We start from the raw sequence: 12,329 nt of genomic DNA, 5'->3' as shown, positions 1-12,329 counted from the left end.
TTGTTATTGTCACTCTTAGTAACCTTTATTATTTGAGATTTCTGAATGAGGCTGATCAGGACATTTTCTTGGCCTTCATCGCTTATTTCCTGTTTGTTATTTTTCAGTAGGCAACTCCTTTCATTCAAGGTTCTTTCTCACCTATCACCTAGCCTCCTCAAAAGATGAGCCAGCTCTGCCTCTCTTCTGCCCTCAATAATTAAGTATAGCTTCCACAAAGCCCAGGCATTGTCAACACCGTAAGGACAATCACTTTTATGTGGTGTCATTAATGATCACAGTTCAATTAATGAAATCCAAAGTAGACAAACATTCAAAGCAGCCCCTTTAGCTGCCCTCATTAAAAAAAAAAAAAATGTGAACTAAAAAGTAGTAGCAGGTCTGTACTACAGCTAGAAAAGCAGCAGCATAGAGATTCAAGAAAGCAAAAATTCTCCTGCCAACAGCTACTGGTGCTGCATGAAAGTTCCATGATCCCACTCTTTCATTTAATTCTGCCTTTAATGCTACCTTGGTTAACTCTAGAAACACTACAGTCTGAAATACTGACTCATTTTACAGGGAAAATAGCTGGAAAAAACAAAACAAACAAAACAAACACCCACCCCACTCCCCAGCTGATGGATGACCTTGATGAGGTTGGGAGGAGTAAGAACAGGGGAACCTTGAGGAGATTCCTTTTCACACAGCAAAAGAACAGCATTATTTCTCTTTATGTAAGTCTCTTACTGTTTTCCAATGCAGAATAGACAGTGATCATCAGGTTGGCTTAGTTATGCTCATAGTCAGTCCTTCTTTTGAGCAATGCAGACACATGTGCACGATGGGGGCGAGTTTGGAATTCAAAATAGGCACCTTTCTTACTGGAGAAATAACCTTAACAACAGAGGTTACTTGGATAAACTAATTTTTTGACAACTTGCCATGGGTCCAATATTTGAATATTCATCCCAACATTCTAAAGAGCTTTCAGGATGCGCCCTGTTTCATCCACAACTTCATGATCTCAGTGCTGGAATCACCAAGTGAAATTCTACTGGCGATGCAATTTGGGAGATCAGATTACATAGTGATATCTTGCTTTAAATTTATGAATAAGTGAGTGTGTCACTTCGGTAGACCTGTCTGTTTTAATTTCCCATTACTGGCTGCATTATGAAGCCTCTCTTTGAGAGGTTTATGAAATTCTTTCCAAAGCCATTTCTCTTTCTGTCTACATCCCTTTCCCAAAGTTAAGATGCCATAAGTAAAATTAAAAATGTTGTCTGGCATATGGGTCTCACAAAAACATGTTTTGGAAAACAAGAGCTTAAAAGACTCATTTAACTGTACAGCCACTGTGTCCAAAATGAAAAAAAAAAAAAAAACAAACAAAAAACAAACAAACCACCAAACCCCAGGCTTCATTTCTTCATAACAAGATCTTTTCAGAACTTTTTGATGTAGAACCCTATCAAAAGGTTTGCTGATTGAGTTTTAACATTTTTGACCGGAAGATTTCACTTGTCATTTAAAGGTGAACGAAAATTAACCAATCGCTTTATAAGGTAAAATTCTAAATACTAAATAAAGACAGAAATTTGCAGTTTGAAATTTTCTATTGGGAGCTTTCTACTTTTTTAAGAAGCCAAGCCACAGGTAGTAGATAAAAGATAAATTAATGTTTTCCCATATGGACCTCAAAATCTGTAGCCATTATGAGCGACATAGAATGCAATTAATCTGCACTCCAAAAATGAGAATGAAAAAAAAAAATCCTCTCCTAGTCTTCCAGCCAAGGTGCGTCCATACCTTGGGTATCAAATTATAGGAGGAAAGAAGAAGACAGATGTATGCAGATGGAAGCTAATGCAGCCTTCATAAAATAAACAACTAGATTCGCTGGAGAGCACTACAGAGAGGAAGACACTGCCATAGATCCCTGATGAATTACTTTCTTCCTTAATTGAAGTGTAATTCTCCTAATTGATGAAAGAGTATGTGCCAATGCCTGAACATCCCACAACGGGTACAAAGCAGGAGGCCTGTATGTCTAACAGTTTCACGTTGGCAAATGAGCAGAATTTAGACAAACTGGGTCCTGTGGTTTTAATATACTCTTAGTGTTGTTCAGAGGATATTTACACAGTATGTATACAATGTTTCCTTTCCAAAACTCACTATTGTTTTATTAAGCCATGAAGTAAACAAGTCCTCTACAGACTTCATAGCCAATGATTTGAGGTGCACTACAAAAATTACCCAGTGAAATTCTTGAGCTCATATTTTAAGGCAGCTCAGGTAAGATGACTACAACATCAGTTTGTTATGTAAAACAAACAAACAAACCCACCACAATCGCCTTTAAATCTTTCCTTTATGTCTCCCTGACTGGGAGCTGAGAAGCATTAGATAAGGTATTCCGTACCTAACTGCCATCTAGGCCAAAAGAGAAAAGGCCTGTTCCATAAAATTTGGATCCTCCAAAATTCAGTAGCAGTGCATGCCAGTCAGCCAAATTCTATAGCCTGCTTCGTAGAGATGTGAAGGCTTCTCAAGTGCCCAAGAAGTTCATTAAAAAAATGCCCCTGATTTTTATAATGGAGACCCAAACCTCTTGCGGAAAATCTCAGTGAAACTTTATTTCCAGATTCTAGTCAGGATCTTCCACTAAATTTCATTATAGCTTTTGTGAGGCAGGTAGCAAATACTACGTTAGAAAAGCATGACAAGGGGTGTATTATTGTCCCATTCAAAAAAAAAAAAAAAAAAAAAAAGTGAAAGAGGTTTTGTGAATTTATTGTAATGAATTATGTTTCAAGTGTACTGCAAGTTTTAGGTGTAGAGCCAGGACTTGGCTTAGTTCCAGCTTGCCAATTTTCATTAGTAATTCTTAATCAGCAGTCAGACTATCACTGTAACAATCTGCAAATCTCTGTTCAAAATACTCCTTACATCTTTGTATGAATACAGAGAGTTTATTAGGAAAATAAGGACACATAGAGAATGGATATTTCTGGAAATACAAATCCATATATTTAACATGGGCTCTTCCGCACAGGTTCTTGGTAAAGTTATCTATAACACAAAGCACAGGATAAATTCTCCTATAACATTAAACATAGTTTTTAAGGGTTCATTACCACAGGGCCTTTATTTCAGTCTCCTAGAAAATGGAATATTCAATTAAATGTATAAGTCCTCCCCCTGCTGTTCTGTCACTACCTGCAGGGCTGAATCAACACCATCAGATATACTGTCTCCTTCCAAGACATGACGTTCTTACACAGCGGTTTGCCTTCAGGAGGCAGCCCTCTTCCAGTGAAAAGAGGCTGTGAATAAAATACTGACAGAAAACTTCTTTCTTTCCCTAAGGAACCTAAAATAAGACTGGTGTTCATCACAAGGATACCCTTGGAGCAGCCCAGCGTCTGGGTCACAAAAGAGGATCTCAAAGAAAGCTTGACTTTCAAAACTGTATAATAGCTAATACTGAATTTATTTATTCAAGATTTAATTTATTATGCTGTCCTAGTTCTCATCTCTCTGGCTTGACACTAGTAAGATTTTCCTTGGAAAACATATCTGTGTAAATCATTCTCCACTATTATAATTTTTCTAATTACTGATCTGGATCAAACAAAAGGAAAATTTATAGTAAAATACAAACTGATGGTGATCCTTTGAATTATTTTGTTGTATACAAATTGATACTAGAGTATGTACTGAAGGAGTTAGACATTCAAATCAAGAAGAGAGGTGGAGAGAGTGTCATCAGTTGGGACCCGTGTTTATGCTCAGAAGGCACTGCAGATGGCAGGTCCCTGAAGTATCATATCCATCTTCACAGTGCATTCAAAAAGGACTGAATGTGGGAAAAAAAACCCCAAATACACTATGTATTACTTAGTTCAGACAAAGTAAAAAAACTGTACTGCAAGAGCTATTGTATTCCAAGGAGCTCAGTTTTTCCCAAGATGATACACGGCTGGACCACCATGTCAAAAGGCAGGACAACAACGATGTTTATGGCTTTGTAGAACTAATGTGAAATTAAATGCTTCCAGATACTTGAAGATCATTTAGCAACAGAAAATTAATGATTAGTTTTAGACATGTCATTACTTAGTAAAAATCAAAATTGAATTTTGACCTGCAAAGTGTTCAGTTGGCTTTAGATCTAAACTTTCTTTCCCCTTTTCCCAAGTCTCACTGAAAGCCCATCCTCCCCTTCATGTTACCAGAGTAGCGCTGGGCAGGTAGCACATGTAAATTAAGCTCTTCAAGGAGCACTTTTACCTTTTCACGTTTTCTGCTCACAAGTTCTGGCATACAGTTTACAAAAGATAATTAATCATAAAACCTTACGATAATTAATTGTAAATACTTTTGTCATAATAAAAAGTAATACACACTTCCAATTTTCCTATAAAGACAAAAAACTAGGGCAAATTCTGCCCTAGCTACTTTAATGTTACAGATTTGCTTTTCATTTGGCTGTCTGAATGTATTTATCACCTTTGCGTTTTGCTTGCTGAACAAATGGCTTTATCAGCAATTCCAACTTACAAGAAAAATGTCATTTTTTCATAATCTTATGTTCTACTCACGGGGAAATAGAGCAAGGAAATGTCAAATCTAAAGTTAAAAAATAATAAACAACACTTCCTCTTCCTTCTTTGTTCATTTAATTAAAATTGGTGATATCTGTACCTATATATGTATCTTTCTATGTAAAGACAAAATAAGAACAATGAAGTAACAGATGATAGAATTTAGGGTTTTTTGAATGTAACACTACTATCCAGCTTTTCCTTTGCATGACTCCATAGTAGGCTATTGTGAATCTGATCTTCTGTCTGAAACACCTGCCTGGGAAACCCAGAGGTCATTCCTGCCACTAGTACTTTACTTGCAGCCACATCTAGAGAGATGCTCTGATCCGAGACTTTCGGGTTTTCCTCAGACTTGTTCTTTCTGCTGATCCTGGCATCACCAGCCTGCAGCTTCTCTGCCAGATAGAAAACACCAGCAGCAACGGCTGAGAGCAGGAGAATGCATTTGGTCCCATGCAGCACCCCACGCAGTGCGTGCCCATTGCCTGGCACAGCTATCCCAGCATGCTTGCTTTACCTTTAACGCAAAATCTGCATAAATTCTAAAAGCCATAAAACTATAAGCACAGTACAGACAAATACAGCAACTTAAACTGCAACAGCAAAGAAGGTAAAGGGAGAAGATCTTGAATACTCCAGCTGTGTCTGCATTACAGCATCTCTTTTCTTACCTTTGTAGTCCACTGGCTTTGCATTCTTTAGAAGTTCCATGCACCTTGCTTCCTCCTTGTGAATCTCCAGCTGAAATCTGCATTCTGGATGGACACCATTCACCTGTGCCAATTTAACAAACAGGCCAGGGTCTTGAAACATGAAATTATGAAGGATGCAACTACCAATAATGAAATTCATTACTTTACCTGGCACTGGTTTTGCCCAAGTATGTGCTAGGCATTTTACAGACACAGTCATTGCCCATTTTAGCTTCTCACACATTGACTTTTCAAAACAAAATATTAAAATAATCTACTAGAGCATTCACTGGCTCCTTTCTGTAGCATTTCAAGGCCAATTGTCATTTACAAGAAAATGTCTAACTTTCTGGTGCATTCTGCAATATTGTTTCATGCCACTTTTTCCTTGAGAAAAAGTGCAAGTTAAACTGAAGCAGGAAAGTAAACACATTCACATTTTTTGCTTTGTAGTAAATTAGGAAGCTGAAAGTTTCATACAAATCACTGAACATTAAAACTGATCAAACCGCATTCTCTTTGACATGGTAAATTTTGCTTTTCTTCTCTTTCTCCCCGCCGTGTGTATTTCGACTCCCGAAGGCCCCAGAGCATGATTATTTTATTCAAGCAAATGCTACAGAGGAAAAAAACCCACTCGTTTAAAAATGCACTATTGCCTTTACTCATTTATAGCCCTGCCCCCAGTTCCTTGGTTTTCAGAAAGGGTTATTTATGTCCATGGGAAGAGATAGTGATGCAGCAGCACTGGGGAGAGAAACAAGACACTAAGAAGTTGTACTGAAGTCAGTTGGATTTACAGGGGCAGACAGAATCTAAGAGAGAAACACGCAGAGACCACAAGAGACGGCACAGGAGAAATTACTGTAGGAGGTGACAATGGTAAAAAGAGGAAATGCCACTGGAGCTGAAGGGACAGTGAGATTAGCTCAAATGAAATAGAATGTGACTATGCTGTACTTCAGCCATCCTCACACTTGTAGTACCAAGAAAAGTGCAGTCTCTCTCCAAGTTTGCCCCCAGACCTTTTTCATTCTCTTACTTTTTCTAGGAGACTTTCAATAGTAGAAGCTGGTAATAGTATCTGATTGACAAGACACTTTAAAAAAAAATAAATGTAATAATTAATTAAGCTTTGACCATGAACTCAGAACCCAGGACCCAGATTTAGGATGGAGAAACTAGTTATTCTTCAGTCTCCTTGTGGGTAAGCCATTTGCACAGCTTTTAAAAATACAGTGTAACAGCCATAAGAGTAACAGCAGGAGCTGTTATGAAATCTCACGAAAACCTGTCTCTTCTCCAAATGTCTCATTTCACCATCTACAACATCAGAACTTTGTTTCCTTTTCTCCATCTTTTCTCTATATTGACTATGGAAAAAAATTGTACAGATCCTTAACATAAATTAGGTTTTTTAGCACTTACAATAGAAACTGCAGCGTTATACTGAAAATATCTGTGTTTTCTTGTGTATTATCTACATTCCCAATTGCTCCCATGTAAAATAAAGTTGCATGTATATCTAATGTTTTTAATTGCATTTTCCTTTCACATCATAGATTTTTTTTTTCTTTTCTCTTTTTGATTGCAAACATTCGCTGAGAGTAGATCTCCTACTCATCAAAACATATTATAAGTACAGAAGTGGAAATGTTAACTAGATCAGAAGTGAATTAAATCAGAAGTAAATTCTACCACAATTAAGAAACCTGCAGAATAAGTGACTTTTCTCTCTCATACTTAAGAAAGAAATGCAAGTTCCTCAGTATCAGTGATGCAATAGCAAAGGTTACTTTGAGACCATAAATTTGTTAGTACCAAAAGCTAACACAACATTATTTTTTCAAACCTGGGCTGCATACCAAACTGTAATATACTATGTCCTAATATATACATCAGTTTTATTCAGATGTACTTCACCAAGTTAAAGAGATTCACAGTTCAAGACTACGTGGCACTGACCACATCCCAAAACACATCAAGAACCCCAAAATGGATTTTGAGGGCACTCACCACTTTTCAGGGCTGGTGCTCATCCCCCTGCTTTACCAGGGTTAGGTTATCCTTTGTAACCACCGAATACAGAACCGTGTGTTGTGTTGCACATTTTAAATGTACAGAGCTGGCAATCCAGCTGAGGACTCTGTGTTTTTAGTGACTTAACAATTTTTAAGGCATCCAGAACAGCAGTTTGACTGGAAATACACTTCTGACAAGCAGCTTACGTTTACCCTCAGCATTGTTTCCCGACTTTTGGCGAACATCATCTGTTATTTTAAATTTATAGTAACAAAAAATGGAAAAATTTAGAGGGTAGGTTTTGTGTGTTTTTTTTTTTTTTTTTTATAAATCATGTTTCTAACGATGTTATAGACTCTGACAAACAACTGAAGAAATGCTTAAAAATATAAAGCTGTTAAAAGCAGATGCCCTAAATTTGAAGTCTTTAATATTCTGAATGCTTTGTACATTGTTATCTGGTTGCATGTATTAAAGACAAATTAAACACTTAGGGTTTTAATCACCATAACATGATTGCTAACGACCCTCCAAACGGTACCAGGACAGCGCTCTGTGAAAACTCTTAGCAAACTAGTGGCCACAGGTTGCCGGGAAAAACAGCGGGGAACAAGTGACTCGGCGACAAACGGCGCCAGCCCCGCTCTGCCGCGAACAAGGACCGGGAATGACGACCGGCATGGGGACCGGGCCCGGTCCGCGCTGCCCCGCCGGGGCGGAGCCGTCCCGGCCCCCGAGGAGCTCCCGGGGCTGCAGGGCAGCGCCCCGCCACCTGCGCCTCCGACCGGCGCGCCGCTGCCTGAGCGGCCCCGGAGAGCGCCGGAGTGGAGATGGGCAGGGAATTCCACCGGGGGCAGGAGCCCCCTCCCTGCGACATCCCCGCTTACCGGGGACACCCGGTGAGCGCGACCGGCGGGACTCACTCGCTCCCGGAGCGCGACGGGGCCGAAGTCTCCGCACCTGCTGCGGCTGAGCCCTCCGCTTCGGGGAACGGGGAAGCTGTAAGGGAACCGCCAGCCCGCCGGGTACCGCACAGGCACCGCCGTAGGGGTCACCCCGTCCGCGATCTGGAGGGGCGAGTTTTACCGTTCCGCCGGGGGAGAGCGCGGGGTGACTTACCCGCCCCAAGCTCCAGCAGACGGAGAGGAAGAAGATCGGCAGGTTCCTCATGCCAGCCGAGAGCCGGCGGGCTCCGCTGCCCCGCGCCGCTCCGCGGGCTCCTTCCGAAGGCGGCGAGCAGGAGCCGGGTCCCGCCGCGGCACCATAGGGCCCGGGGGCCGCTGCCGGGGCGCCGAGCCGAGCTGAGCCCCCCGCCCCGCGGGCGGCCGCCGCCCTGCGGCTGTAGGCGGCTCCCGCACCTGCCCCCGGCCGCCTCCCGCTCCGGCGGCCGTCAGCTCCCTGCCCGCCGCCTCTCTGCGCTCAGCTCCTCCTCTAGCCCCCGGCTCCTTTCCCTCCCGCTTCTCCTCAGCCCCTTTCCTCCGCTTCCTTTTCTCCTCCTCCCTCTCCCTGCCGCGGTTGGTCCCTCCATAAGAGGTGCGAGACGTTCCCCTCAGCCGGGACGCCTCTTGGCCATCCTCAGGTGCTTCTCTGCCATCCCGGGCTGGTGCCGGGTTATGGGAAGGGTTTACCCCGCTCGGCCTGTCCCCAGGTGCTGGATAAGTCCCCTCTTCTCCTGCACACACATCCAGAGGGACCTGGGTGCCCGGACTGATGCCGGGATGCTTTTTGCCCGTGAAACCATTAAGATAATCGAGCACAGTTTTCCCCCAAGCTAGACACAGACAGAAACTCCCTCACAGATGTGGGGTAAGTGAAGTGATCCCTGGCAGAGTCAGCCTTCTCACTGGGCAGATCAGCAAATGTATTACAAAATTTTTCTTCCCCCCAAGCTGGTTTTTTTTTGGAGGTCTCAGTACAGGACAAACAGTTTAAGGCGACCCTATATTATTGCCTGGCAGTTTACCAGGCATAGATCTTGGGGTTTCCCTCACAAGGCATATAAAATATATAATTGACATTTATGTTAGCCCTTGCCTTTTGTTGTAGAAAAAACAGGGATTATATACTGGCTTTTAGCTGAGGATGAGAATAAATTAGAATTGTCTTTCCACTGTCCTATATGTGCTGTAATTTAAGTAGTATGTGTTAAAAGAAACTGAGTGGGCAACATAAGACTCCTAAATAGCCTTATGCCAGCCAAAATAATCAGCTATAAGCAAAGCAAGTACACTTCCACAAAAAAGCTGAAGAGAATTTTCATTTTTTTGGATGGATTTGGAAAAAAATCATATATTGAGAAGAAAGAATTGATTATAACCTCTGTGGTATCATTAAAAAGAAATACCACAAACCATAATGGGCAGTGTTAAAACCTACATGCTGAGAGCAGAGGGAAACATTAATGGAGAGAGGAAAACTTCCTGTAGGGTGGGATATGATTGAAAATATTTTCAATGTAACAGAAAACAGTATCCCTTTGGATTTACTTTGATTTGTATGTGATAGGTGGACTGAAATGCCAAATTGCACCTACTTCTGAAACAGCTGGGTTGTGGAAGAACCTGGTTGTGCCTCTAATTCTGGGATTCCCAGAGTCCAACCAGACTCTCAGGTCAAACCTCTTGGAAATGGAGAACTGCACAGTGCAACCCCCTGACTCCTGAGACCAATGTCCAAGGCTCCTCTTCTGGGTCCTGGTTATTGACACGTGCAATCTGAGGGTGCTCTTAGCAATTTCTCGAGAGCTATAGGTTTTTCCAGAATAACAATCTCAAAAACATTTCTCTAATCTTCTGTCTTACACAAATCTGATGTCTTATCGTTGTTGCAAGGCTTTGGAAAAATCTGTTTTCTCTCTCATTAGAAGTTATTTCTTGCACTTTGTGATGACTGCCATCCTGCTAAGAAACAAGTCTTTAAACCCAGGCACCGTCATGAGTGAAATTTGTACATGTCAAGGCTCTTCAAGTACTGCAGCAGCAGACTCAACAGCAGTGGCTTTGCGAGGAGCTGTTGGGCAGACTGTCTACCAGCCCGGCTGCCCCAGCAGCTGAGGACACACGAGTTGCCAGACACCAAAACCCAGTGCTTGATTCCTCGAGCAAATGATTCATTAAGCTGTTGAAGCTGAGTAGCCTGGGAAACCAATTAACAAATTAGTGTTAACATTCTGTGTAGAAACAGTCTTGGGAACCGTCATCATTATTCCTTCTGTGGAACGACAGAAACTGGTATCTTGGGTAGTAGGCAGGCCACATATCCCACAACTAGCATAGAAGTTCTGAAACTTGTATTTGTTTTATCAGAAGATTGTCCAGAGTCAGTTTTTTGTGATGTTTTGTTTTCATTGAATCAGCATTTTTAGGTGAAAAGAAAAATCATCAGTTATATCTCAGTGAGTCTTCGACACCAGATAAAAGAGATGCATCAAACAGTAATATTTTTGTTTAGGTATAGCTAAGTGCTTCCACCCCCCTTACCCCCCCCCCAAAAAAAAAATTATTGAAGGGTGAAGCCCAGAAAACATGTTTCATTTTGCTTAAACATAGCACAGTTCAATACCCTGTGACAATAGATGTAGAGAGGAAAAAAAAGAACAAGAGTGGAACTAAAACAGCTGCTGTTATGTAGAGATATATACAAATGAGGCTGATACTCTTATGCAGTGAAGAACAGACAGGGTTATGAAGGAACCAAGGAGTCATACGAATTTAGACAGTCAGTGTAGATTTGATGCCATTTCCAAGAAAGGCCTGTCGAATTCAAATGAAAGAACAAAGGGAGAGATTTTGTGGAGGTATCCATGTGGTACAGAAGGACTACACAGACATGGAGGACAAAGATGGTGTCCAAACACAGAGAGAAATTCATCCCCTTTCACGATATTATTTTGAATCAGCAGAGCCTGGGTGCTATAGAGAGGGCAGCAATAAAAGTGGAAATGGAAAGTTCAGTGGCAGGTAATGGCCCTAGTGACAAGCAGTGCCGAGGTACTCCAGGCTCTCTGCTCCCATGGCACATGCAGGAGCCAGAAGGTTTGCTCCAATTCCAGCAGTTGGAAGAGTCTGCCTACCAAAGAAACGTGTGTGCCAGCAGAGTTACAAGTAACAAGTACCTTCTGCGTGGCCAGCTGTCTCTTCCGACGCCTTTGATACACAATGTTGGCAATAAGTAGCTGATATGATTTTGGTCAGGCCCATGGAGAAGAAGCTGACAGCTTTGCATACTGAAGCAATGACATCAATCCCCTTTGAGCTGAATCCTTATTTAAATTGTTTGTGCAGTTCAAGATGTTTTGACAATTTGTATTCTATCCACAAATCATGTTCTTGTCATGTATAAAGACTAAAACCCCATTGCTTTCATTGTTTAAAAGGAGATTTTCTTTTGTTCAATCATCTAGCAATTATTGTTTACACAATGCATAACATACACTTGCCAGAAATACCTGAAACTGAAAAGGATTTCACTTAAAGCATGTGTACTAGCCATCTCGGACAATGTGCCACTTTCAAGGGGGGCTGTCTCTTGAGCTGCTCAAGCTATTTCATATGTTTTCAGTCCTGCTTTCGAGACCACAGAGAGATTTTTTGCTTTCACTTTGTGCCAAGCACTATTCTAAGTCTCATTGCAAAAGGGATGCTCTTCCTAAGTCTTCACACTCAGCAAAGACACTAGGTCTTTACCAGATATTCCTAAATCTCCCAAAGGCACTCTCTATTGTCATCCTGCATTTTGTAAGGCTGCTTTTTTTTTTTTTTTTTTTTCCCTGCAGTCCAAATACTTAAGGAAAGATTTTATCAGCCATGGAAAAAGACATCAGAGAGGGTTTCCAAGAAGAAAGGAATTGCAACTTTATATGCTGTTTGGACCTTTGATGTTGGAGAAGATTAAAGTTCCCCCAAATTTAAACATCATTAACTATTAATGTAGATTATCTTATTGAGCCTCTTTCAGTGATCAGATGGAAGCACGACAAAGAAGGCGTCAGGCCTGAGTGGGGCAAACGATATGTGTTCGG

General features: G+C 41.4%; 1 protein-coding gene across 1 annotated transcript in view; it reads right to left on the bottom strand.

The window, feature by feature from the left end:
* The window catches only part of VIPR2 (vasoactive intestinal peptide receptor 2), a 53,882-nt gene extending 45,260 nt beyond the window's left edge, over nucleotides 1-8,622 (bottom strand). The window contains exons 1-2 of the mRNA XM_082045850.1: nucleotides 8,429-8,622; nucleotides 5,267-5,369 (exon numbers count right to left, since the gene is read on the bottom strand). Coding sequence (XP_081901976.1) covers nucleotides 5,267-5,369; nucleotides 8,429-8,479 — 154 coding nt within the window. The 5' untranslated portion in view covers nucleotides 8,480-8,622. The remainder of the gene's footprint in view (nucleotides 1-5,266; nucleotides 5,370-8,428) is intronic.
* Between the last annotated feature and the right edge of the window lie 3,707 nt (nucleotides 8,623-12,329).

The sequence above is a fragment of the Streptopelia decaocto genome (assembly GCF_964273445.1).
Source record: "Streptopelia decaocto genome assembly, chromosome: 2".
Lineage (NCBI taxonomy): Eukaryota > Metazoa > Chordata > Aves > Columbiformes > Columbidae > Streptopelia > Streptopelia decaocto.
The sequence above is the reverse complement of the archived record's forward strand: the minus strand, read 5'-3'. Positions and strand labels throughout refer to the sequence as shown.